This window comes from Porites lutea, chromosome 7, assembly GCF_958299795.1.
Source record: "Porites lutea chromosome 7, jaPorLute2.1, whole genome shotgun sequence".
In the NCBI taxonomy this organism is placed as follows: Eukaryota; Metazoa; Cnidaria; class Anthozoa; order Scleractinia; family Poritidae; genus Porites; species Porites lutea.
In genome coordinates, this window is record NC_133207.1 from 13,315,005 (window position 1) to 13,342,139 (window position 27,135).

The window sequence follows — 27,135 nt, forward strand, 5'->3', positions numbered from 1 at the left end:
CATTGATAAAATGGTCCTAAGAGAGGCCAAATCTAGTAAGAAGAATCTTGAAATGGGCTGGATTGGCTATAAGAAGGCCTACGACAAGATTCCACATCCCGGTATTCTTGAATGTCTAGGATTATTTGGTGTTGCTCAGAAAATTACGACGTTACTGAAAGACTCCATGAATGGCTGGCAAACGGAACTTACATCATATGGGAAGAGTCTAGGAAGTGTCTTCATCAAAAGAAGCATTTTCCAGTGGCATTTCCTGTCCCCACTCCTCTTCGTGGTCTCCATGATCCCCTTGACCCTCATCCTCAGGAAGTGTGAAGCCGGATACATGTATGCAAACAAGACAAAAATCAACCACCCTCTCTTCATGGATGATCTAAAGCTTTATCCAAGAAGTGAGAGCCAATTGGACTCGCTGATACAGGCAGTGAGAATATTCAGCAACGACATCAGAATGAAAACTGGCATCGAAAAGTGCGTTGTCTTGGTCTTGAAACTTGGTGAGCTGGAACAGTGAGAAGGGATTACACTACCTGCTGAGACTGGACAAAATTGGGAAGGAATACTTGCGACGAGGCAGAAAAGTTGCTCACTCGAAATTGAATGGTGGAAAATTGTTACAAGCTATAAACACCTGTGCAGTGTCACTTGTCAGATATGCGGGAGATATTTAAATGGAGGAAACCAGAACGTCAGGATTAAGACCGCAGGACAAGAAAGTTGCTAACCATGAATGGAGGCTTTCATCCCCGAGATAGTGTGGCAGGACGTTTAAGACATTAAAACATTAAAACATTAAAATGTGCCAAGAAAGGGCAGTGCAAGAGGCCTGATATCGGTAGAGGATTGTGTCAATCAAGCAAGGCTATCGTTAGAAAGTTAAGTCCAATCCAGTGAGGAGGAACTATTAAAAATAGTCAGGAGAGAAGGAGTTGAGAGTCAAGAAACGGTTGCTGGCTTTAAGGCGAGGAGAAGAACTGAAAATATTCAAGAATTGAAAGAAAAACCGTTATATGAGCAATTTGTGAGAGAGGCTGAAGACCAAGGAAGTGAGGAAACCTGGACTTGGTTGAAAGAAGGAAAGGTTAAGAGAGAAACAGAGGCTCTCATTGTTGCAGCACAAGATCAAGCTATACGTACAAATAATGCGAAAGCAAACATTGACAAGTCGCAGGTTGATCCCAAATGTAGAATGTGCTAGCAGAGTAATGAGACCTTCAGACATATTGTAAGTTCATGAGAGAAACTGGCACAAAAACATAACATACAGTGCGACCACATAATAGAGGCTAAAAGACCGGATATTGTAGCCGTGTGTAAGGAGGATAGAGGCTGTAAAATAATCGATGTTTCCGTACCAGCTGACTGCAGAGTAAACTCAAAGGAAAGTGAAAACATTGAGAAATATCAAGATCTCAAACGTGGGATATCAACGATGTGGGCTATGCGAAAAGTGCAGGCGATACCGGTTGTTGTTGGAGCTTTGGGAGCAATCCCTAAAGGTCTGAATAAGTCGCTTCAGAGTGTTGGTATAATAGTAAGAACAGGGCACGTGCAGAAGACCGCATTACTGAGAATTGCAAGAATACTACAAATAGTTCTTGAGGTTTGGGAGATGGCCAGACCCTTGTGACCCTTGGTTACAAGCTGTAACTCGCTCCAAGGGAATTTTTCCCGTTGACCAGCTTCAATAAAAGTTGCATTTTTGACTTTAATAACATAACCCGCTTCTTGAACTTTAATAAACTCCTTATGAAAGCAAACTAACCCGTAACATTTACAATTAAACAAAAAACGTACTATGCTTGTGAGAAATAAGTTTTTAATTTTTGTTTTCCTTATTCTGATTTCAGAAAATACTGGGAACGCGACAACTTCTTGATTTTTGCATGCAGATATGCAAAGGAATGCGATACTTGGTATGCCTCAATTTGAACAAACGTAGAACATTGACGCAGACCTTTGTAGCTATTACTTTCAGGATCGAACCTGGATTTAGGGACAGGGATTTCTAAATCAAGAAAATTTGGGCAACCTCTTAAAAGTAAAGTTAATTTAAAAACTGCTAACTTGGGTAAATGGACAAAACATGTCACTCGTCTTTGAACACGAAAGTTGCAGATTTGTCTTTTCTCCTATATCTTTATCGCATTGCAGTTTTCTGGGAAAAAAGACAGTTTTTTTGGTATGGGTGGAAGTGTACATTGATATACGAAATTTACTAGAAAATACCCACTTGGGGCTTGTCATTTCACATTAAAAAATTATCATACTTTTTATACTTTTGCTTCAGGAAGATCAATCGTTGTTGCACAGAGATCTCGCTGCTCGTAATATCCTAGTCATGAGAGAGGATTTGGTGAAAATCAGTGATTTCGGATTATCCAGATTACAGGATTACTACAAAATGGAGGAATCCAACGAAACACGGTTTTTACCTGTGAAGTGGTAATTAAATCTCGCTATTTGAAAGCCTATTTAATCCCGCAATGAGATCTTAAGTAATATTAAGTCATAAACCGTAGAACAATGTTAGAAAATGTAAACGTAACTTTTCTTTACCAACGAAACGCTCGTTTGAAAGTGTTCGTGCGTTTAGCATTGGCCGGATAAAAAACCTCTCGAAGGAAGGACGACAACCAGCAACAACCTAGAGACTATAAGGGACTAGAGGATACTACTCCAGATTACATTAATTCTATAATAAAGACAAATTCTGAATTTCATAACAGATCCACTCGTTTTTCAAAGTTAAATTTTTATTGTCCTGTTTAAAAAAAAACACATAAGGAAGCCGAACTTTTGGCGTGAGAACAATTAGAAATTGGAATGAACTGTCCGTTGAGGTAAAGAAGGTGAAAAATGTTCAATCTTTTTAAAAGAAATTGTACACGAATTTAATTACTAAGCAAAAAGAGACAGGAAACTTTGAATATCTTTAAACAGTTAAGTAGCCTTTTATATTAAGTCTGTAAAATTGTAAAGTAAGTAAAATGTTCATTTTGCTTTTAGTTGTTTTAGATAGTTGATAGATCTTTAAAATAATTAGCACTTTCAAAGACTCTAGTTAGTTTTAAATACTATTTTTGTTTGTTTTTATTTGTGATACTCTCCAAGATAATTTTATCTTTTTGACAATGACAGTTTAAAAGTGTTTTAATATTTGATTTTTTTCTCTTATGGAGGGCCACAAGTTTATCAGTTTTATTATAACTGTCACGTGTTTACCCTCTTTAAATATAGGCTTTACTTTACCTTACCTTACGTAACCTAAACCCACATATGGCGGATATGGCATCGACGTCGAGATTTGAGGGCGGGCCTTCTTATCTCTGTAGGGGTGCGATAGTTGAGTGGTTAGCGAGTCGAGTTTTTGAACTATGGCACGGCAAATATTTGACGCCAAACTATTGTTTTCCTAAGCAAGAACCTTTCCGCCACTTTGCCTTCCCTCCACCAAGGTATATAAATGGACTAAGTTAAGGTACTTGTGCGAGCAATTCTCGGATTGACTGGGTAGTATGAAGACTCGGAAGTGTTTTATGCTACGGGTTAAGTATCGGTCTTGTGAATACCCTCCCTGCTACTCTCCTGTGCCTTAAATCTAAAGTGTTAATGGCCCACAAGGCCCAGTGGCTGACTCCCCAGGCCAGGTTAATTGTATCTCTGTCGTCATCATAAGAGTCGTCATTTATTTCCATTGGGAATTATTTTCAGGTATGCTTTGGAGAGCTTACTAGAAGGTCGTTTTACTACAAAAAGTGACGTGTGGAGTTTTGGAGTCACTATGTGGGAGATCTTTTCGTATATTCAAACACCGTTTGAGGGTATGACAAGTCCAGAGGTGAGAAGAAAGAAAGAGAATATGTTATTTGGATGTACCATTCTGTACTAACACAGTTGCGAGGGGCTGTGAACGCGTTGCGCAAGGCGTTCCCGTTTATTTAAGCTTAATCTCTATTGCACCCCAAATTGAGAAAAGCCAATTGGTTTGCTACCCTAAGCATAAAACAGTGGAAATAATGATAAACAATCTGAATGTGGTGTTATTGTTTTCTGCGACCAATGAGGCAAGTGTTTCTGGGGAGGATATTTACGGTTCTTGTCGCTTCTAGTTATTTGGGCGTGGCCCAAATAGAGTAATGGAAACGGCTTGTTTTGACGCAAATGTGCAATAGGCACGCAATAAGTGCTAACGTAAACAAGGCAAGTAAACAAGCGAAGCGAGGCGAATGTCTGCCATGCCAACGTCTTGTACAAGGTAAGAGGCATGTGGGAAAGAAAGCTCTGCTAGCACACGGCACTTTATCGCACTTTTACAATCTCAAAAGTTAATCTGACTCTTCATTATTATTGCCTGATGGAAATTTGGAAGTCTGAAGTCCAGGGATGAAATCTATCAACAATATTTGGAATATTAACATCGGGTTTTGGTCACAATAAGATCACAAGCAACGAACCTTGAAACAGAGAAACTCAAAAAACGGATCGAACACCACCAATCACAAATCATGATAATGCTGATTTTAGTCCACAAACATTGTTTTTTGTCGATTGTTGTATTGCGCACAGGTCATTAGATTTCTGGCAGATGGACGAAGACTTGGTTGCCCCGAGAAGTGTCCACCGAAGATCTTTGAGGTTATGGAAAGCTGTTGGTTAGAAGACCCTAAGAAAAGGCCAAGTTTTTATATGCTGGAAATACGTCATCTGCCGATTTGCCTTTCAGAGCAATCTGAAAATTGTTAAGTTTTAATTGCCCTTTTGAGACAAGACCACATTCTCTAATGTGTGGCATTTTGCTTTGTTGTTGTTTCCATGTTTACGTTTTAAAATGTTGTTAAGTGCTACTGAGACTGTAAATTTTCAATATCAGCTTCTACTGAAGGGAAACTTTTTAAAAAGAAAGCCTACACGCATGTTGTAGTTAACCTAATATGCCTTACAAGGTTTAGGGAGAAGCTTAGTGTATCGTTCAATAGATATTCTGTAGCTTTTCAGTTGTTTGACCTGTCTGGATTTTTAGCTGGTTGTATTTATTGGAACGGACTCTTCTTGGTTTCTCAAATTCAAACTGTTGCTTTTCAAGAAATCCCCGCCAACTTTATCAAGTTTTCCGTCGCTGTCTTTTGGTTTCAACAAAACGAACCTACTGGATGCTCGTGTGGATTTTTGTCATTTTTCTTACAAATCTAAAACTTTGAGTTCATTTCAGTAGCTAACATTATAACTTTCCTGTAGAGGCATTGTAGTCTAGAATCTTGTGTGGACGTGTGAATTTTAAAGAGGTTGTCATTAGTTTGTTACATAAACAAAACCAAAATCATTAATTCTCATGCCAATCTCACCTGCCAAACACAACCAAATGAAGCTGTCATAATGTGAAGTACATTGTTGGGAGGGGGCTCTGAGCGCGAGAAACGGGTTACTTGTTGATTAAAATTATACTTCTCGCAGATCCTCACATTAATTCTCACAAGCGATAGGACTATAATAATTGAATAAAAACTACTTACTTTATCAATGTGTGAAAAAAAAAAAAACATTTCATGCATCGATAAAGTAAGTAATATTTGCTCAATTATTATAATCAATTGCTCAATTATCTAAGTGAGAGCCCTTATGACTTCTCAGTGGTTGAGAAAGTAGCGCGAAATTTTTCAGCCAGACAAAAAGTGTAGAAAGCCCTACGGTTGAACAACTCAAAACCATTACATGCTTGCCGTCTCGTTTTATGTCGTTTGTTTGTTTTAGTTTGCTAACTCTCTTTACTTCGAAGATGTTACACGGGACGATTGGCAACGACGATTTTTTGCGCAACACAGCGTTGCAATGTTGGAACAATGTTGTAACAATTCGAAACAACGTCGCAACAATGTTGCAACGCTGTGTTGCGCTTAAAATCGTCGTTGCGAAACGTCTCGTGTAAGATCACCTAATGGGTTATGCGAAACAAAAACGTAGACATAATCTACGACATAAAGTACCATAGAAAAATAATACTGGGGTTTTTATCTTATGGTGACAAATTACGCACTAGAACAACTTTTACTGCTGTTGACAACTGTTGTGCCTGTTTTCATTGGCAACTGAGTCGGAAATGGAGTTGTAATCAAAAGCGGAGGGTGTTATAATCTAGTAAAACAGCGTTGCAATACCGCTTACCATAGGGAAAACTAGATTTTTAAAATCGCAAGCTGAAGAGAAGAACTAAACCAATCACAAAGTGTGGGACTACTCAACCTAGGTTTTCACCAGATCATAATTAACAACTACTGATTTTCGGAAATTTGGGGAATGGTCTCCCAGTGTCTTGAGCGAGGGAGTCATGTTAAAAACGCTCGAATAATAAAATTGAAAAGATCACTGTATGAAATAAAACTAAAATTGATCAGCGAAAAATCTAATTTGCTTAACAGTTCCCACAAAATTTGATAAAAATGAGAGAAAAAACAATTAAGGTGTAAAATACAGTTTTTTACAGTGGCTTCCACTTTGTCTTAAATTTGTGATTTATAATCTGAGATGCTGGATAGTACGACCAGATTTTGTAGATTATGGTATTTGGTTCCATGTATGCGCTAAAACAGGTTATACTAAAGCACATTGTTATAAGAGGATTCTAATACGTTAATTCACAACCTCGTACATGTACCCGTACTCGAGGCGTAAAAAAACTTGGAGATCTTACTAATTGGGTTCATATTGTAAGCGATGGAGTCACAATTGTCACAAGCGGAGTCGGAAGAAAATGGAAACGTTCTGATTCTTACGACTCCGATGGCGTCAAACCTATGATTCCACCTGCCACTTGCGACTCACATTTTTGATTTGCACAACGTCATTCCAAGTACTCTTACTGCGACTGCCATTCCGTCGCTAGTGAAATGGACCACGATGAGCCGACTCCATTTAGTACACCATTAAGGCAAGTAATGATTAGTTCTTGTTGTTGTGGGTAGGGTCACTCTCGGCCCTTCATTAGGACGTAGTTTTAACTACCATCGTACAAGTATATGTAGAAAAAATAAATAATACGTTCACAATATTACCACTATATTGTATTCCTTTTAATATTGAATAATACTACATATGATGTGGAGAATTAGGCAGATCGAGGAGAATGTTATCCACCGAGGCCGATGAAGTTATTCTCTGCAAGCCTGGTTACCAGCGAGTAAACTGTAGCGCGACCGTCCTATTAATTTTCTCGCGTTTTTGCGCAAGTTTAATTATTTCCTTCTATCACTGCTTTTGCGTCTACAACTCTCATTTTCATAACTTCATTTGCCTCACATTGACCCTTGATCACTGCTCGATGTTGCATAAACCCATTCACTCTTAGAAATTTTGCCGAAAAACGCCTTTTAGAGTTTTCTGGTCGCTGTCAGGCCAAAACGAACCAAACCTACCCACGAGAGCTAAATCCAATGATAGTTTCATTATCTATTCAAGATACTTTAAAACATACTTATCTTGTTACTTCGAGCCAGTATTCATTTTTTTTTTTGTTCTTGCTATGTTTTTCAGGCAGAACTTCGGCTATTTCTTCATCGCAAAACGTGTGAAATTTTCCGTTCCAGCTCTACCAAAAGAACTAACGCCACCTTGTCCCCAGGGCTTGTCGGTGCCGTCCCTTTTTCTTGCATAGCCCGTACCACTGACGTCATTTTTCCGGATATCGCAAAAGTCCTCCATATTTGGTCAACGCGAGCGGGTTGTGAAGAATTAGCCGAGCAATTTGAGCCAATAAGAAACGGGGATAAATTATTTTGAATGATAAATAATTTACGATATGAGCTGGTGCTAAGAAGAAAATGAGATCGTAACAGTTACAGGGTCACTAGACCCATGATTTCACCACTTCTCATTTTATCTAAAAACGCACAACTTTTTGTTATTTTGCTTTTTACATTTTTGAACTTAGGAATTGTCCGGTTTGATTTAGCAAGCCCTGATGCATAGCTTAGGAACGATTGCACGTGACGTGTGCCCGCAAATCCACTCATGATTGCCAAAATGCGTTAGCGGATATTAATTTTGTGGTTACTTTTCGGCGGATTATTTTAATCAGTTAATTTACCTTATCGCTTTAAGATAGTGGGATAAACTTAAGGATATCCTGGCGGTCTGTTTTACTGTGGTTAAGTTGGTTTGGCAGAACAACCCTCACTAGCTCTTACTGTTTTTGTTACGCCCAAAATTGTTTGTTCCTTGCTTGATACTCTCGTATAGATAGAGGCACGTTTTAGCCGAAATTCAGTTGAGTTCTTGAGATCAAACTGAAGGAACAGCGGTCATGTTAGCTTGTGAACTTGCTTCTAACAAGGTATTTAACAATTATTCCTCGAGCCCGAATGGGCTCTGAGTCAAGAGCTCAATCAATCAGAACGCAGGATTGATAATAGACCAATAGTTGGATTTTACTAAAGTCTTTTAGCTGTTCCAGTTTATTTTTATTTTGGTTTACTTTATTTTCGCTGTATTGCTGATGAGTTTGAGCGTCGAATAAACTGCTTTGGAAAATCTTTGAATGTTTCTCGTTCCTGCTTGCTGACCGCCGCGTCCTGTTACAAGATGAAGACAGTATCAAGTCATCAATGGTAGAAAGTACCTAAACATCAATATTTAATACTGCGTTTGTGCAAGTATCGTGCAATACGTTATCGACCAGAGAAATACAAAGTTATAAACTATCAGCAGTCCTTGTGAATAATCTTTGTTGCAGGATAAATTTGCTGAAGTGGCTCTGTTCACGGAGTGTTTTGTTACAGGACTTATCTCCGCGATTTTGAAGATATATGGAAAGTTAATGAAAGTTCGATAAATATCCGCTCAATAAGCTTTTAAGGTTCTAGAACATTCTAAGTGTTTACCTTTAAAAATGCAACATGATGAATAGCCAATTTACTAATAAGCTTTGCATGCAGAAACATAAATATTAACAGCGTGCTTTTTGAGAGTGGGACATCTTGTCTCCAAACTTGACGTTCCTCGGAAGATACTTATCTTTTAAATGAACATTTCGACCTTTTTAGTAATTAACTAAGGCAGCATAAGCTAGTTTTGTGACTCGTTTTTGTTGGCAGATACATCCTCCGCAATTATATATGTAAACCTATTATCAATGACTATCAAACAAATAAATAAAGAGCCGTGGAGAAGTAGGTTTTTAGAGAGGAGAAAGGAAGAAGTACAGAACTGTTGAAGATCAATGAAGGTTAAGTTGAAGAAGAAAGCTTAGAAGTTAAAAGAAGAAAAATATTGTGAAGAGAGTAAGTCTCCTTATAATAAAGACTTTAATCGTAAGACGTATTGGGCTGTGAGAGTCACTCTCTCATCAAGAGGATTTAGTTCCCGTACCAGTTTTATCTAAAGACTTGATCGTATCAAAAGCATTTCAGAAAGTACTGGGGTGAAATGGTATTATCTCTTACTTAACCAAACAAATCAGATAAACATAGTACTAATATTTATTGGACCTGTCAACAGTTCAACTTACATAAAATAGCTGTAGTTTTTAAAAAATGTCATGTCAATCATTTCACTCATACATTTGTTAAAACGGTATTTACAACAATAGAATGTTAATTAGAAAATGTAGGTATCCTGGTGCCTCTAGCTATTACAATGAGATTTTCTTAACTGTGTACAGTCACCTCTTATTTAACGGTCACACCTCTATAAGAAGGTCACCTCTTTAAAACGGACACCTAGAGGTCGTCCCTGCCATTCTTCCTCCTTTTTATAGACTACGAGTAGTCCCCCATTTTTCCTGAGGGATAGTATGGCGTACGAAACGCGAGCGCGTGAAAATCACCCCACGCTAGAAAAGGCGACACGCGGCGGGGAGAGAGAAAAATCCCCGCCGCGTGTCGCCTTTTCTCGCGTGGGGTGATTTTCACGCGCGCTCGCGTTTCGCTCGCTCTACAGTAGGGAACTTAAGATAGAGACGTTTTCGGGGCGACGACGACCGGACTGGCAGGGCAATCCTGGAACAGAGGTAGCCGTCGCTTCCCTCCAAAATTCGAACATTAAGATCGCAGTGAACTCAGGAGGACGGCGCCTTGGAAGACTACCGAAGGGGAAAATATGCATGGCTTCACATAAAGAACTAAGAGAATTAATGCTTAATTGCTTGCATGCAACAACAACAACTTTATTTCAGTATTCCCACGTTAGTACATGGTATTACCAACTATTCTTAACAATTTTCAATACATACGTTTCATTTATACGATTCTCTAACGAAAAAAGTGAGCTAAAAACACACAATTAAAATATCGGAGTTCATGTTTTTTGTCCGGATACTTTCATTTGGCTCGTAGGACAATGTTGTCCATGTAAAGCTCACTTACGGTTTGCTGTTTGCCATATTGCATCAGATTGCATCTTGACTCTGTGACATGAAACATAGAAACATTATAAAGATGTAAGTTTAGATAACAGAGCTTGGAAATCGAGCTTGAAATGTGACTCACAGAAAACAAGGACAATTTGAGGACGATAATCTGCAAAATTCTGATTGCTAAATGCAACAAACCTGATTGAAATGAGAGTTATTTAAATACTCACGTTCTCGCCACAACGCCAAACAGACCCTGCCTCGTACCCAGACGTCTCTCTTTTGATGAAAATGTGCGCGCAAAGGAATGCGGGAAGGAGACAACCCTTCCCATGGTCCCTTGCGGCTCATCACCAGTCACTCGTTTCGCGCTCGCCCCTGCCATGCGAAAAACGAAGCGCCTGAGGAGGAGGCTGAAACAGACCAGTTTCCCGTCGCCGACGGGAGCACGACGGCAATGTGGTGAGCAAGAGCATGCGCAATTTTGCACAAATCATGACATCACGTCCGGTTGAAGTTGCCGTCGCCTCGAAAACGTCTCCATCTTAAGTTCCCTACTATCCCTGAGGAAAAATGGAGGACTACTCGTAGTCTATCCTTTTTATAATAGTTGACTCTCTATAAGACGGACATCTCTCTACTGCATCTTATCAGCATTGTGCAAAAGCCAACATTCTAGGCTCTTCGGCCCGCATGACTTACAGTAATTTCTGCATAATTTCTGCAAAAAGACATTTCACTTTCCATTGACATTACAAAACAAACATCTGTCGGAGTATCTTTGCATTCTTGTCCAGCAAGGAAACGGGTTGTGAGGGGGGTTTTTCACCCACAAATATCACGATCGTTCTGCCATGAACACTGACTGGCACCACTGTACGAACCACTCACACATATTGGAGATGATTTCATTGTTAACTCTGCCATTAACCTTTAGCTCATGATCAGCACCATCCACCCAATGCATAGTCCAATCATTTGCCATTCTATTCAGCGTAGCATTCTCCATTAAATCTGCCCTACAAAATGGGTCTTTTCTACCACTAATGAACAGCACAGGAACACCAAGATGGAGAAGGGGCGATACTCGACGCTCTGAAGTTTTTCTTGGTGGATGAAGAGGGTATGACAAACAAGCTACACCATAAACAAAGTCTGTTGTAAGGCTGCTGTTTGATCCCACTTCTGCTGCAACCCGTGCACCCATTGAACGACCTTTTAATGATAATGTTAGGACCATATTAATCAATGTAACAAATTTTCAGAAAGAACAGCTTTTGAAGGCATTATAGCGAAGCCCTCGGCCGCGAAGCGCGCGCAGCGGAACACCATGGGTAAGAAAATGTGGTAAACTAACCATCCGAGAAAATTTGGTGATCACGTGGCCGTATACTGACCGACCGCCCGACCGTCCGTCCGCACCACAGGCATACCAATGTAAAACAACTCAATCAACAGGTATGGCAACCCATATGCAACTTAAGGTTATTTTGACGGGAAATCGCATAGCCACCCGCGTCTGGTAAAGCAGAGACAACAAAAGATTCAATGAAGACGAAAACGGAAAGCGGAAATTGTCCCTGCATCCGTATTTTCTAAAGTATTAAGCTTAGATTAATTGTCATGTCCGCAAATTTGGAATATAGAGCAAGAGAAACACAGAGAAAAAGAGAAAGTAGGCGGCCGGCCAGTGAAGCTCAACGAGAAAAAGGGCGACAGAGATCTAGAACGAGAGATCAAAAACATAGGAGACATTTTTTGTTGGAAGAATAACATGAAAACTTTGTAACGGCAGTGACAAAATGAGAAATGCTAGCGGCCACCAATGCAAGGTGAAAATGAGCGGCAGTGAAAAAAAAAGTGAACGAGAAAACGTACGACATTTTCTCCATAAAACGTGTAACTAAGAAGTTTCTGGAAGTTTCACGTTGTAGTCGTGCAAAACAACGGCAAAGAAATGTACAAAAAAAGTGTGCTGCACGTGCAAAGTTGCTTTTTACTAATTAGACCTATTGTTGTTTTTCACCGTTCTCCAGCGTTGCCTTCGTCGCTTAGCATTACACGATTTTATATTTTGTTTGAACCAACCATAAATATTATCGAGAGCTTCGCTTTAAGCCCTGGCTAAATCTATATATTACAATTTCCAGAAGGTTTACGACTTGGTCAGGATTTTCATTAATCATCGGAGATCGGAGAATTCTCCATGGTAGCCCGTGACAATTTTTATTCAGATGAAGAGCCTCTTTCAAAATATTCCCCTGTAACGTTACGCCTTTCTACTGCTACTTATTATACGGAACAGTCAATAGCGAACTCAAACTCCTTCAAAATCGCTCAAAAAACCGCTTTTGAGGCAAAAGGACAACTATATACCACAGGTAAGGTAATTCAACGTATTTCATTGGTTTATCATTGATTTATATACATAGTTCGCGATAAATCGCTGTAGGTGAAGGAAACGGTAAATCCAGTACATTTACTATAAAATAACAATCGACTACACAAACAGATTGTGTGGCTCCCTGTGCTAGAAGTCTTAATGAAAACCCTGCTTGGTCGTTGGGAAGTGAGCCTTTTTTTCTTTTCTTTCTTTCTCTACGAACTAGCCCAGCAAAGATCATGCCTTCCAAATCCAATTTTGGGGACAATAACTAAAATTTTAACACAATTGTTAAGACCAAAGACCACATTAAAAAACAACTTCACTTAACTTTAGGAGTGTAGGAGTTTACCCTAATCTGCAGAGCATGGTAAGTGCACGCAAAAGTTTTGCCACCAAATTGTCCTCACCAAATACTAGCATTGCACACAGCTGGACACCAATTCACAAAATGATGACACTTTGAAGCCAGGTTGTTCACAATAACTCAGTTTAGTTTGCACATGGTGTCCTTGGTGAAAAATAACTCTGCTTTGAGTTCTGCCGTGCTCTGTAATTTATCACTGGTATTTTTGAATACTATTTACAATCAGAATCATAATGAAAAGTACCTGCTATGACACACATCCTTACTGGAAATTCTTCATAATTTCTTAGGAATTCCTGCAGGTCAAAGAAAATAAATTATTTTTCCAATACTACGCCTTAAACGTAACATGGACCACAAAATGCAAGGGGATTATGGTTGCCAAGAATAGGTGGCCCAATACTGCTCCTCAGATACAAGACAGTAGTTTCTCATAATCCTCAGTGATAGAAGAGTGAGCAAAAAAAGATGAAAATTGTCTGAATGAATTTGCCCATAGTTTAGTTTACCTGCCAACCTTTTTAGAGTCATAAATATGAGATTCACTTCTGGGAGAGTGCCATTGTTTTTGTAGGGGAACTGATCACATCCAGAAGCAACAGGCGATTTCTTAAGGCCTAACGAATATTTCCAAAAACATTCCAAAGAGTTCTGAAGTTCTCAGGAAAATGTTTTTGTAACAGTTACATGTATCACAAGAATTTTATTTAGTAAACGTAATTTGTAGAAATCTATACGCTTTATTTTCACATGTGAGAAAAGCTTATACAGCCAATCAGAATGGTGTACAGCTGTTTGCACATGTGGAAGTATAACCAATCAAAGACAGCATAAATGCCTTTCTGAGCCAATCAGAGTTTTTCATTGTTTTCATTCAAATGGCTTTCCACATTTGGTGGCTTTTTAGCGGCACCTTCAAATTTTTCTTCAGAAAATGGTGGACACGAGGGAAAACTATAACAGGTTTGTGTCGGTTAATTACTCCTTAGAAGAGTTTGTGCAGCATCAAAAAACAATAACACATTAAGCAAAACACAAAGAGATGTTTCATTGTTGAAAAAGTCTTTAGTTTCAAGGAATGAGCCGAGAGAGTTGAAAAATATTGAGGCAAGAGATCTCAATGTGTTAATTGCCAATTTTCTACTTCAAGTTTGAAAGAAAGATGGAGAACAATAATACGAGCCCACATCGCTGAGGTCTGTCTTTTGTAACTTACTTAGATTTAACTTTTGCAAGTGCATTTTCTGTTCAGCTTGATGAGGACTTGTATGTGCTGTGAGATTTTCCATTGCTATTTAATTTATTTTTGATTCTACTATTCGTGATTTGCTCTTAGTAATATATGCATTACATTAAGAAAACTATTTCAGTGAAAATTCTCATGATATGTGTAATAAACAGTTTACGTCATAGAAAGTGCTTTGTATGGGGTTCTATTCACTCATTGTTTGTGTCAAAAGCCCTCACTCACTCGAACCTTGCTCATTCAGGTTTTGACACAAACAACTCTTGAATATAAGCTTGTTCACCACATTTTCTGTGATGTAAACTATATATACCCCTTGCAGCCTTCTTAACACAGAGATTTTGGGGAAAGTATGGCCATTCTCTTTGACCTTCTTTCTTACACTGGTTCTTCGGCTACGTTCATGATCCGGACAAATTATCGAACAGTTGAAAAATTTTGCTATTATAGGTTCTGTTCACACAAAATCACCTTAAACATACAAAAATTTAGACACCTAGCTCTCCCAAGTTCCATATGAACAGAAAAAAAAAAATTGAATGGTCTCATGTGAACTAAGTGTCCAGACAAATTGTTCAACCTGTCAAAAAAATTACCCTTATACTCAAATACAGTCTTAAAATGTAAATGTAGTTTATTTTGCATTCTTAGCCTGTATGTAAAACTTTCCCCCATAGTGTCTCTCCACCCGGTAGAGCAAATGGTTAGTGGTGACTTTCCCTCCTAGAAGCAGTAGCAATATGTCAGTTGCTCGAATCATGATACAGAAAGCAGGTTAAGCTCCATTCATGTGAGCCTCCAGTGGCTTGCATGTGATTTACCTTTTTTTTTTTTTTTTTTTTTTTTTAAGAAATGCATTTTTCCAGGAGCCTGCCACTCTGCCACTGCATGTAGTGGTCATAAGAGGTAGCTTGTCACTGGACGTTTCATCCAAGCTGCCAAACTCCACTCTAACTTCATCCTCATCTTTTGTAATTATAAATCATACTCCTTGATTGCATCACAATACTGTGCAAGACTGTACTCTAAGAAGAATCATAGGGATCCCAAAGGCTCCCAGCCATAAAACCTGGGGTGCCCAGCTCAGTTATTAGTATACCAAAATACCTTGTTGCTTTTTATTTAAGCACAGGCAGACCACCCTCTGTTAGTGGGGGCCGTTGTTGATTGAAATCTGAGCAACGATCTTTTGTTATTTATAGAAGAAATACATATGAACAATACGGTGGCTATAATTTGTTCCAAAATGCTTAATTTTAAAAAAAAATTTCAATAAAAGTTTGAAGAAAATGTTAACTGAGTCATGTGTCATGTTTTTTTCGCCGTCCCACGCTGTTTTAAGCGCTATTTCGCGAGATGAATATTTGACCTCGGCGGTTAGAACTAAAGAAGGAGACAAGGCAGGCAGCAATCAGCCGCCGGCGCGTGACCCAGTCCAATTTACGCTGGAACTGACGCCAGACTATTTAATTTCTTACCTCGAAATTACCGGCTCCCGATCCACTAGATATGTATCCATGCCCCATCCGAATGAGAGCTCAATCCTTCCAAAATTTATCGAGAAAAGCGATCCTGAAGTTGCAAGACCAGCTTTCTCAACATGACCGGTGCAAAAAACTCAACCAAAGGCATTTGAGGAATGCGCGTCCATTCAAATCCACCAATCAGCGTATCGCGACCGTTGGCAGTTCAAAACCACAACCCTGCCCCGCACAGGGATGTTTGTAACTTCCGCTCCTCAAAACGGAAGTCACTTGTAACCAATCAGCTGAGCGCTGAGTTTTCCCGGGTAATACGACGCCTGTCACGGTTTGTTTTGATTCTGTAAACCGTTTTTGATCAGTGTTATTCTTGATTCAAAATCACTCAACTTCAAAAAATGAAAAGGAAACGGTCAGCTTTCCAGGAGAAAAGATGTTGGTAAGTCTTAATCAGCAGTAGAGACATTCATCTCGTATACTCGTACTCTCAATTTTTAATGAAGCTTAAGTGCTTCGTATAGGAAACTTTAATTTTGTGCCAGGGTTGGGAAAATATATATTATAACGAAATTTGTTACTGTTCACGACAGGTTTTCGCAAACGTTCGAGTTCCGTGTGGGCGAAAATTTGTCCATGACCGAAGTTATGGCTACTTTCGCTAACGAAAAAGAGAATTTAAACTTCGAGTTGGATGACAGAGATGTCCGAGCGTTAGTAGCTGATCTGTTTGGTGAAGTTAAGACGTTCTATCCACGACGAGATGGCAAACGAGTGGCCGTGTTTTTAAACATCGCCAAGGAAAGGCCCGATGAAACTACTAATGATACCTGGAAAAGTATGGAGATTTCATGTGTGATGAATGGATGGGTTTTGCGAGAAAAAAACGTCAATCCTCCCTTACTAAGTTTCAGCAGATTGGCCGCTGTTTACATCGACGGCAATGAAGTTGTGATACAACTCAAGATAAATCCGCTAACATCAGAGTTTTCGCTCAAATCATTTCTGGGTAACACCCTCACCCATGAAACTTTTGGCTTTAAGGCGAACGAAACCAAAAACCTCCCCTTTATCCTTGAGTACCTTGCACGTTTTTCGGTATGCTGTGGACTCCCCGCAAACGACCACAATGATTCTGTTGTTAGAAAAGATAGCGATGAAATGTGCACCCAGGTCAAAATTGGCTCGCGAACAGCCTATTTGTCACGCAAATGCCATCAAGTGGTGCCGTCCCTGGGGGAGACCTGTGTGGAGTGTGGATATCTAAAAAGGCTTTTGTCCAAAAGAAAAGAGACATACTCCAATATCATGAAGACCAAAAACTCTCTTATGGGTGACGAAGAAAAGCTAGCTAAAGTGAATTTTATTTTAAAAGAAAAGAGAAATGCTCAACGGCGAGAGGAATACTGGCGAACGAAATTTGAATCTGAGTGCTTGTGTGCCACGGATGAAGACCACCTCGATTTTAAATCCATGATGAGTTCTGTGGACACCTCCAAAATAAAAGGAGACATGGCTCTTCTGCTGGAGCAACAGCAAATGGCTCTTACGAGAAAATCCTCAAAGGGATACAGATGGCACCCAAAGTGAGTTACTGTGTAGGATATTATAAAAGGGGCGCATATTATAATAGAAACCCATTCGTTTGATTGAACATCTTCAGTAAGGAAAATAATACATATTGCACAATGCCTTTTTACGTCAACTCCCTGAATCCTGTAGGTTTGTAGCTTTCTCGACCAAATTTATAGTATAATTTTCTATAGCATGATATCATCGTACCTGTACTTTTGATTTATATGTTCTGGGGGCAATTTCAAGGATATTCAATTTGGTACTAATTAAAAAGCTAAAGGAAAAGATAATGAAGTGAGCATAATTATCGAAACAGATCGAACAAGACAAAAGTGGATGGTGGTGGTGGTGGTGGGGGGGGGGGGGGGGGGAAGTAAATCATTCACCATTATCCCATATATCATAATGCACCTTGTTTACCCCCGAAAGTTTACATCACCACCGTGTTCAGTTCCTCTTGGGATGACTGTAAAAAAATGTTTCAAGGTTAACAGGTGCACAATATTAAGGTCTATGTGAAAGTGGTAAAATAGCCATAATGATTTAATAGCTTAGTGTATGAGTTTGGAAGTACCAGTAATAGGCCACAAGTTAAATTACAACCATAAGGTACTGACAATCTATTCCACAGAATTATTCGACTGTGTCTCGACTTGTATTCAACATCCCCGAAAGCCTTCGACACTTTGAAACAACATCTCATTCTTCCAAGCAAGAGGCTCATCAGGTAGAAACATGGCTCTAATATGTTATTCTTGCTACAAAACCCATTTCTTGGATGCAAAATAGAAAGTACAACTACTGATCACTGACCAATAATAATATGCTTATTTACAATAATAAGGTATTACAAGAATTCAGTTTCAAGTGCATCTGGCTGGAATCCTGAAGTTTTTTCTTGGTGTCACCGAGAAGCACGCAGGTTGAATTTGAAAGACAAGGATCTATGGGGAGGACTGATATTTGATGAAATGACAATACAGGTACATATTCTTAGACCTTTCATGTGTTTTAATTATGCTTCTGAACCTTAACCCTATAAAGTCTCAAAGGTAACCAAAATCAATTTTATCCAAACAATGCAAACACAGCTGTACATTCTTTGATCACTGGATTTAAATGATCAAAAGACTTTAAACAATATTAATATCGTGAAAATAAGAGGCAATATTTACATATATGTTGCATGAGTCTATAAATTATTTTTTTTATAGAGGTTGGCAGAATACATTAAATTACATGTGTGTTTACACAGGAGGATTTGGAGTTTGCTAGAGTTGGTGGACAGAAAAGGTTGATGGGTGCTGTTTCTCTTGGACAAAGTTATGAAGATGTCAGAAGTTTAACTGAAGGTTTGAGAGATTCTTATACATTGTAAATGTTCAAATAATACTGAAAACATTAATTTACATATTACATTTTGAAACGAACTGCAACAATTAATTCAGTCTATAGCCTCCATCTGAAGGAGACTAGATGATGTGAGAGTAATGCGGAAACACAAAAAATAAAATGATGAAACATATCTACGCAAGTCTATCAAGATCTCAGAAAATTTTAACAACAATTAATCACCTTTTACTTTTTTAAAAGGCAACAATGATCCTGAATTGGCTTCAAAAGTGATGCAGTTTGCATTAGTCACCGACAGCGGTTTTCGCTTTGCCTTAGCCCATTTTCCTGTCAAAAGCTTGCCTGCAGTAACACTACTAGAGAAATTCTGGGAAGGTATTGAACGCTGCGAGAGACTGGGATTTAGGTAAGTAAGATATTTTGATCTTAATACCATTCCATCTGGGAGTCACATGAACACACAAGATGCTGCAATAACTGTTGCTAAATAAATAAATGTTTACAAACTAGGCTTGAAATGAAAAAATTTCACACTTTGTATTTCTTAAAATTGTCAAATTTTTAGAAAACTTGAAGGGCAAATAAAAAATCAATGTTGAATATGTTTAAATAATTGAAAGTAAGCAAATAAATTAGCACAGCTTCAAGTGTGCAATGAATTAGTTTCACTTGGCATCTATACTGGTAACCATGCATTACTTTTGAAATATATGTTCTTTTTGAGTTGGATAATGTACTACACTTATGACTTTTAAACGATGGAAAAATACAAACAAAATAGCAGAAATGAAAATTATGTACATCAAATGCATTTTAGACTGACCTATAACACTAACAATCTGTCCTTTGTACTTTCTTATTACAGAATTTATTGGGTGTTGTGTGATGGAGGGGAGCCAAACAGGTCCTTTGTGAAGCTTCTTTACCCATATGGAACAGATCCAGCAGAACATCACTTTGTTGCAGACAACTTGCACACAGGACGGAAAATTGTCACGATGGCAGACTCCAAGGTAAAACAACGAAAATACAATGAAATCGACTATCACACCCAAGTGAAGACAACCTGCCTAAAAAATATAAAGAAAAATATTCCATACACTAGAGAGCTTTAATAACTTATAGAAAGTTTAAACTCAAACACTGCAGTATTAAATAAATTTCTGTCTTCCCTTTATAGCATAACTTCAAGAAAATAAGGAATCACCTCGAAAAAAGTACCCTGCAATCAAACAGTACAAGGCAATTGACAGTGAACAATTCAAGAATACTCTTCAAGTTCTGGAAGGATGCCTATGAATGGGACCAAGGCAGCCACTCCCTTCCCCTGCATGAGAGATTAACAGATGGACACTTTGACCTAAATCCAAGATCCAGAATGCGAAATAGTCTAGCTGAAGATGTATTAGATAAAAGAATGTTGTTTCTCATGGAGGTATTTGACATTTTGCATTTGAAAACTATTCTTCAAGTGAAAATGCCTGCAGTGAAGGTAGTCAAAAGAGATATGGAACAGCATATGTTGTGATTTACTTGTGTCCTTGGTTGAAATTATATTTCCATTTCTGGGGGTGTATGGTGATGTATAATAAAGGTGTTGAAATGAAATAAATATAATTGAAACAAAGGATAACATTGAACAAAAAAAATACACACTAAATTTTTTAATTATCTTTTTATCTAGCCTGAAATTCATCCGATTGCTTTGAGTAGTTTTCTCCTGGGAGTAATAACGACTCGAAGTAATCGGATGAAATTCAGGCTACTTTTTATCAGTCGATAACAGTACATGCAGCACTTCTCTATAAGGACAGGCCTTTTAAGTTCATAAAAAAAACCATTAACATCCCAGCGTCATATATTACTTGCTGAAGTATAGACAAATAATTGAAAAAAAAGTAACACTGAACAACAACATCAATATTTTATTTATAGACATTATTTTCATTTCGTTAAGAAATATAAGGAACATCTGGCGAGCACAGGACAAACAGCAGAATCAGCAGCACTGACTGAACCCATTATATTCCTGCGTCACACAAGCCAACTAATTGAGCTATTCTCAAGGAAAGATGTCATCTCAAATGTACACGATGCAAGGCTGTTGAAAGCACGAGAATTTTTGAATTACCTACAGAAATGGAAAGACAACGCTGAGTCACCGAAAGAATTTCTATCAGACCAGTTATGGTTCGACTTGCGATCAATGATCATTGGGCTGGAGAAAGTTGTGGAAATCAAACAGAGCTATTTTGTTGAAGCCACATTAAAGCCTATTATAATAAATCAAGATATTTTAGAGAACATCTTTTGCCAGATAAGAGGTTCAAATGGGCAGAATAACCACCCTAAATACTACACATATTCCACAACTCTGACAGCTGTAAATATCAGACAATCTGTAGTTAGTGGCAAAGGAAATGCTGTATGTACAGATGAGATGACGGGAGTTCAGCTGCCACGTTCTGGCCTTCCCAATGAACATCCATTTTCAAGGAAGCGAAAGCGTTAATTACATCACGACATTTAAGTGCAGTATGACTTCAAGAACCTTCTTATACCGTTTTTTTTAAGTTTAAATGTTAATAAGGGGAGATTATTTCCCATTATCCAAATTTAGCTTTTACTAAACTTACACTGTATATGGAACAAAACAAAAACAAACAAAACTGAAGAATAAAATTACCTGGACAAGCGATGAATGAAAAGGGATTTTATCTGTTATGAGCTAAATAGCATAGGCCCAAATGGTTAGGTGTATACTTAAGTCAGAGAAGTCAAAAGAATTGAAAAGAAAAGGAAACATTAAACTTTCCCATGCAGGCACTTTGACTCGGTTATTCTTTTTGTTCATTAATACTGAGCTGAAATTATCTTTGTTTATGGAGCAAAGTATTAACAATGATTGCATCGTGGGAAATTTTAAAGTTAAATGTAATAAAGCTACTCAAGGGCTTACATGTTTTCTTTGTAAAACAAAGCTTGTCCGTTTTTCTGCCTACTGCCTCCATTTTGAATGTTGACTTTAGTTGGTACCTCATTTATGTGAAACAAGGTGACCTCAAAAATAAGCCATTTTACAGTTGTGGATGCAAGCGAGGCTGAGGGTGACCTTGTTTTGATACAATCCTTCCTGCTTTATTATGTAAATCAAGTTATTCTTATGCTAACTAGTATTTTTCAAGAACAATTTCCGTAACAAAGAAAAGAAGTTGGTATCAAAACAAGGTCACCCTCAGCCTTCGCTTCCATACATAACTGTAAAATGGCCTATTATCAATCACAAGAGACTTCAGTCAGTCAACAGTTTGGTAGTTTAAGTGTTTAACCTGCTACTTACAGTTATGAAATGTTCAATCCTGTGCTGAAATCCGGCTTATTCTGATTCCAAGTCTACCTGGAAGAGGAGCTGCATGCAGTTGTGAACCTGGAACCAGGCTCCAAGGAAAGGGGATATTAAGGTTAGACCTTATGACATCTGCAAGGACCTTTCCCAGTTGTGCCTTGTTGGATCTTGCACTTGGATTTAGCCCATATGCTTTGCACAGTGAAATTAGCTCAGCACGTGTGTAGAGATTCCCTAAAACTGCATCGCCAATTTGCTGATGAGCTCTTTCATGCGATGATGTGAACGTTCTTTATGATCTGACTGGTCAGCAATGATCTCACTTACAGGTATTTTTGCCTCTTGTTGGACCCTTTTGTCCTTCCTGGCCATGACCATTTGTCTGTGGGCCATGGCCTTCTTCACCTGCCACTTTCTTCTAAATTCCTTCACGAACTGGTTTGCCCCCATATTCACATACCGCTTCACTACCTCCACAAACACCTCTTCACAGATGGTAGCCTAATAAGCATACAGTACTATTATTTTATTTAATATTATTCCAGGGCTCATTGATGTAGACAAGAATAAATTTATAAAATGTAGGGACTAATACAGCAATGTAGGCTTAAAACATCATGATTCATCATTGAGGGTTTGCCCCCTTAAGGATACGTGGAAATTAAATTGACCTAATGATCTCATTTTAAATATAAGGGCTAGCAAGGCAACAAAGAAAAATAGAGAATTAACCAATGTTAAAAACTTTTAACCTGTATACATAATTGTAGAAATGTTGACCTGCAATTACATTCATTTTAGTCATTTCATCTTGGGAGAAAACAAAACAAATCTAGTTTATGCTTTTGCATTGCAAAATACACTGTTCTTGATCTTATGTTTTACAAAGCAATGTATGCAACATGCTACACCAAGTGAAGACAGAAGCAATGAACAATTTGAGCAATATTGATTTGATAAGAGAAGTGAAAGAAATATGGGAAAATATATAAATAAAAGAGAAAATGGAAAATGAAAAAATAATCATATTGTTCTTCATCATTATATTACAGTTTTATAATCCTACAAATGATTTTCACCTTCATGAAGATATTGTATCTTACCATGATATCAAAACTGTCAAATAGGTCCCTCCATTGTAACCTAAGGCCCTGGTCATTCAACAAGCCAGCTTCAACAACTTCAACCAGTTTGTCGCCATGCACTTTGAGCATTCTACTATTTAGGCCATTCATTCTTTTCTGCTCTAATTCAAGTGCAAATTCAAAGAATTGATCTGAGACATGGATCAGTCCATGAGTTCTGTATTGTCGTGACTCTGTCACTTTGAGTGTTCCAGGGTACTTTGTTTCAGAAAATAAAATTCCATAGGGAATCACGACAATGCTTTCAATAACTTCAATCTTGTGAAGGCACTTGTTAACTTGGGACCTTGTGGCACTGCTAGCAGTGTACAAGTTGTCCCTTACATATTTTTTTGCCTTCTGTAGTACCCTGCTCACTGCCCACGCAGCCACAAAACGAACTTTTCCTTTGCCAACATCATCCATTTGCTTAACAGAAAATGTGGACACCATGTCATCACGTGATTTTGCTCTGACAGACTCTCCAACAATATGTAGTGTATTGTGGAATACACCTAGGACAATGTCGAAGCCAATGCTAATTTCCGCCGGTTTTAGTAAAGTGCTTTCAGGTGTCTGAAAACATTCTTTGAGCCAACCTCTATATTCTAATGTTCTTGAAATATCAAGAGATTGTTGATAAAACTCTTTTAACTCCTTTTGGGAAAATACAATATCTTGAATGTTTTCTGTGAGGTGTTTTTGCAGTAAAACGAAAATCTTATGCCAAACAATCTGGACTAGTGCAGAAAAGTGATCAATATTCCTCACAGCTAAATCCACGGCAGCATTCTTATCATGTCCAAAGTTTGACTCTTCCCCAGGCACAGATTGCCCTTTGAAGGACTCAAGGAACATTTTCATGTCAAAATCTTCAGGAGGTTTGCTCAGTATGTGTTCGTTTTCCTCCACCATCTCCAAAACCTCTTCCATACTTACAAGTCTCTCTGATTGTTCCTCGGTGTTACTCTCTTGATCATCAAACATCTCCTGTACAATTTGAAGTAATTCCTCATCACTAATGTCTTGAGGGTTAATGGGTTGTTCTCCCAAAGAATGATGATCTATTTCCTTGAAGCATGGGCAGTTTGCAATGTTACTGTTTGGAAGATTGTTGAGTTCATTCAATTCATGGTTTCGTTTGCAAACATGCTTCTTATTAAAACCTAACACTTGCACGTCATCGATTGACCTAACTCTTGAAAAAGCTGTATAAAGCAGTCCACCGGTGAATTCATAGGCTGAGTGCACTACAACTTTTTCAAGAGTTAGCCCTTGCGATTTATGGATGGTTGATGCCCAGTGCAACTTTAAGGGCATTTGCAACCTGGACCCAATGCTGTGTCCATCTTCATTGACGTTGGTCCAGGAAATTTTCTGGATGACATATTCACCCCCACCCACGTTGATAACTGCTGTATTCTCATCCAGCTTTCTCACAAAAGTTCCACGGGTCCCGTTGTGAATGATCTCGTTAATGTTATATAAAACTATAACAGGGGCACCACTTTTGAAATAAGACATCTGCGGAGCTGGACAGTTGAGTCCTCGCAGGTCGCCAGTGTCGATAGCCGTAAACGATTCGCGTTCTCCGGGAAGCAAATCCAAGCGGGAAACATTGTGTGCGTCGACATGCAAGTTAGTAAAATACAAATGAATTGCGCCATCGGCGTTGTTTAAATCCCTCGAAAGGCCCGAAATTGCTTGCTCTGAGTCATTATCACACCTTCCCACACGAAGCTGTCGCAGGATATTGCGGTAAACGACCTCACGTTCGTTCTGCCGATGAACTATGGTAAGTTGTATGGTGTGTGGGAACAGACTAGGGAATAAACCAGACTTATACATCGGCTCACCATCATCAAATTTATCTGCGACGGGCTTAAGTTGCAACCAGTCGCCGACAAGAATGGTTTGAATCCCTCCAAAAGGTAGTTTCTTATCACGGACTTGCGATGTTATCGCATGAAACAATTCCAAAAGCCTCGCACTGCCCATAGAGCATTCGTCCCACACAACGCATTTTGCTTCCAATAATTCTTTTCTGATCCTTTGGTTGCTGCAAGCCTTTTCAACAACGGAATTAAAAGATCCTTGGGCAGTTCCTACACCAATAAATGAATGCACAGTCACAGCAGAGAAAGCTAGATTGCCATCGTCCTTAAAAACTTCGCACGCTATTCCCGTAGAGCAGACAACTCGCACCCCTTTTCCTTTAAGCCTGCAGATTTCTGACACAACTCGAGATTTTCCGGTCCCAGCTTCTCCAAATATAGAAAAATTATGACCTTCCAATGCTGTTTTCACACAATCTTCTTGCTCACAAGTAAGTTTCACCGCCATCGAATCTATGCTGTTAGCTTTGCACGTGCTTTTGACAGAATCAAAACAAACCGTGACAGGCGTCGTATTACCCGGGAAAACTCAGCGCTCAGCTGATTGGTTACAAGTGACTTCCGTTTTGAGGAGCGGAAGTTACAAACATCCCTGTGCGGGGCAGGGTTGTGGTTTTGAACTGCCAACGGTCGCGATACGCTGATTGGTGGATTTGAATGGACGCGCATTCCTCAAATGCCTTTGGTTGAGTTTTTTGCACCGGTCATGTTGAGAAAGCTGGTCTTGCAACTTCAGGATCGTTTTTCTCGATAAATTTTGGAAGGATTGAGCTCTCATTCGGATGGGGCATGGATACATATCTAGTGGATCGGGAGCCGGTAATTTCGAGGTAAGAAATTAAATAGTCTGGCGTCAGTTCCAGCGTAAATTGGACTGGGTCACGCGCCGGCGGCTGATTGCTGCCTGCCTTGTCTCCTTCTTTAGTTCTAACCGCCGAGGTCAAATATTCATCTCGCGAAATAGCGCTTAAAACAGCGTGGGACGGCGAAAAAAACATGACACATGACTCAGTTAACATTTTCTTCAAACTTTTATTGAAATTTTTTTTTAAAATTAAGCATTTTGGAACAAATTATAGCCACCGTATTGTTCATATGTATTTCTTCTATAAATAACAAAAGATCGTTGCTCAGATTTCAATCAACAACGGCCCCCACTAACAGAGGGTGGTCTGCCTGTGATTTAAGACTTTGCCTCTTTCAAATTTCAAGGCCCCCCTCAATAACAATTAATCTACCTCAGGATTCACCTCTTTGCAGTGGCTAAAATTTCCAGTCCCCCCATTTTCTCACCCATCCCCGCCCCCCTCCAATAAATAATGAACGGTCCCTGATAAGCGTCTTGACAACCAAAACACGAAAGGTACAAACATAGACCTTATTTCATTACAGCTTACCACAACTGCAGTAAAGCATTCCTTCCTATACTGGAAATTTCTTGTTCGGCAAGTAAACCTCAAGCAGAGTATTCCGGTGCTTGCGAGGTGAGCAGCAAGTTTCTCCAAATGAAGGTAGTTCATATCCCCGCCGGCGCCATGCGTCAAAACAACGCCACAGCCATTCCATGAAGATTGGCAGGGAAAGTTAAAGACGCCATCCAAATCTCGATCTTCGACTGGGATTTTTATGAAAACCTAATTAAAGGTAAAACAGTCCGCATCATTTGTAGTTTCTAAGATAAAATCACTTACAAAGTAAAGGTACCTTCTCCGCCATGTTTGCTGTTGCTATGCGCGAAGAAAGACTGGGTACTACTTTATTTTACTTGTTCCCAGATTTGCGCGGTAGCGCGGGAAATGTGAGACTACGTACGAGAGTAGGCTTTTGTACATTATGCTAGCATTTTTCGAGAACTTTAGTGTGGCAAAAGCATTGAGCATTATTCGAGCATTTTAGTGGCATTTTCCCCGGAAAATTAATTTTTCGGAGAAAATAAAATAGAAATCAACTTTTTTCAGGAGCCCATGCCCCATGAGCTCCTGCTTTTTTAAACAAAATGAAGACTAAAATTCAAAATTCACAAAAA

At 38.9% G+C, this 27,135-nt stretch overlaps 3 protein-coding genes across 3 annotated transcripts in view; 2 read left to right on the forward strand and 1 right to left on the reverse strand.

Annotated features, from left to right (window-relative positions):
- Positions 1-7,045, forward strand: part of LOC140942896 (uncharacterized) — a 43,203-nt gene extending 36,158 nt beyond the window's left edge. The window contains exons 27-30 of the mRNA XM_073391912.1: positions 1,851-1,916; positions 2,291-2,445; positions 3,715-3,841; positions 4,570-7,045. Of these exons, the coding sequence (XP_073248013.1) occupies positions 1,851-1,916; positions 2,291-2,445; positions 3,715-3,841; positions 4,570-4,746 (525 nt within the window). The 3' untranslated portion in view covers positions 4,747-7,045. The remainder of the gene's footprint in view (positions 1-1,850; positions 1,917-2,290; positions 2,446-3,714; positions 3,842-4,569) is intronic.
- A 3,805-nt stretch (positions 7,046-10,850) lies between these two features.
- Positions 10,851-26,739, reverse strand: LOC140944170 (testis-expressed protein 30-like). The gene is made up of 3 exons (XM_073393299.1): positions 26,507-26,739; positions 13,337-13,388; positions 10,851-11,557 (listed from the first exon to the last, which is right to left on the reverse strand). The coding sequence occupies exons 1-3, from the start codon at positions 26,627-26,629 to the stop codon at positions 11,181-11,183; spliced, it is 552 nt and encodes a 183-aa protein (XP_073249400.1). The 5' UTR covers positions 26,630-26,739; the 3' UTR covers positions 10,851-11,180.
- LOC140943250 (uncharacterized) lies at positions 18,547-21,256 on the forward strand. Its single transcript, XM_073392318.1, has 5 exons — positions 18,547-18,743; positions 18,985-19,150; positions 19,610-19,757; positions 19,925-20,179; positions 20,702-21,256. Exons 1-5 carry the CDS (start codon positions 18,689-18,691, stop codon positions 21,254-21,256), a joined length of 1,179 nt encoding a protein of 392 aa, XP_073248419.1. The 5' UTR covers positions 18,547-18,688.
- Positions 26,740-27,135: the final 396 nt, after the last annotated feature.

Bases quoted from the DNA above. Each gene is read 5' to 3' on its own strand.
- LOC140944170 (XM_073393299.1), bottom strand. From the start codon at position 26,629: ATGAACTACCTTCATTTGGAGAAACTTGCTGCTCACCTCGCAAGCACC. The intron at 13,389-26,506 runs GTAAGCTGTAAT...TTTGACCTGCAG, and splicing joins AATGCTTTACTGCAGTTGTG to GAATTCCTAAGAAATTATGA. The intron at 11,558-13,336 runs GTACTTTTCATT...TATCATTAAAAG, and splicing joins AAGGATGTGTGTCATAGCAG to GTCGTTCAATGGGTGCACGG.
- LOC140943250 (XM_073392318.1), top strand. From the start codon at position 18,689: ATGGGTGCTGTTTCTCTTGGACAAAGTTATGAAGATGTCAGAAGTTTA. The intron at 19,151-19,609 runs GTAAGTAAGATA...TTCTTATTACAG, and splicing joins TGCGAGAGACTGGGATTTAG to AATTTATTGGGTGTTGTGTG. The intron at 19,758-19,924 runs GTAAAACAACGA...TTCCCTTTATAG, and splicing joins TCACGATGGCAGACTCCAAG to CATAACTTCAAGAAAATAAG.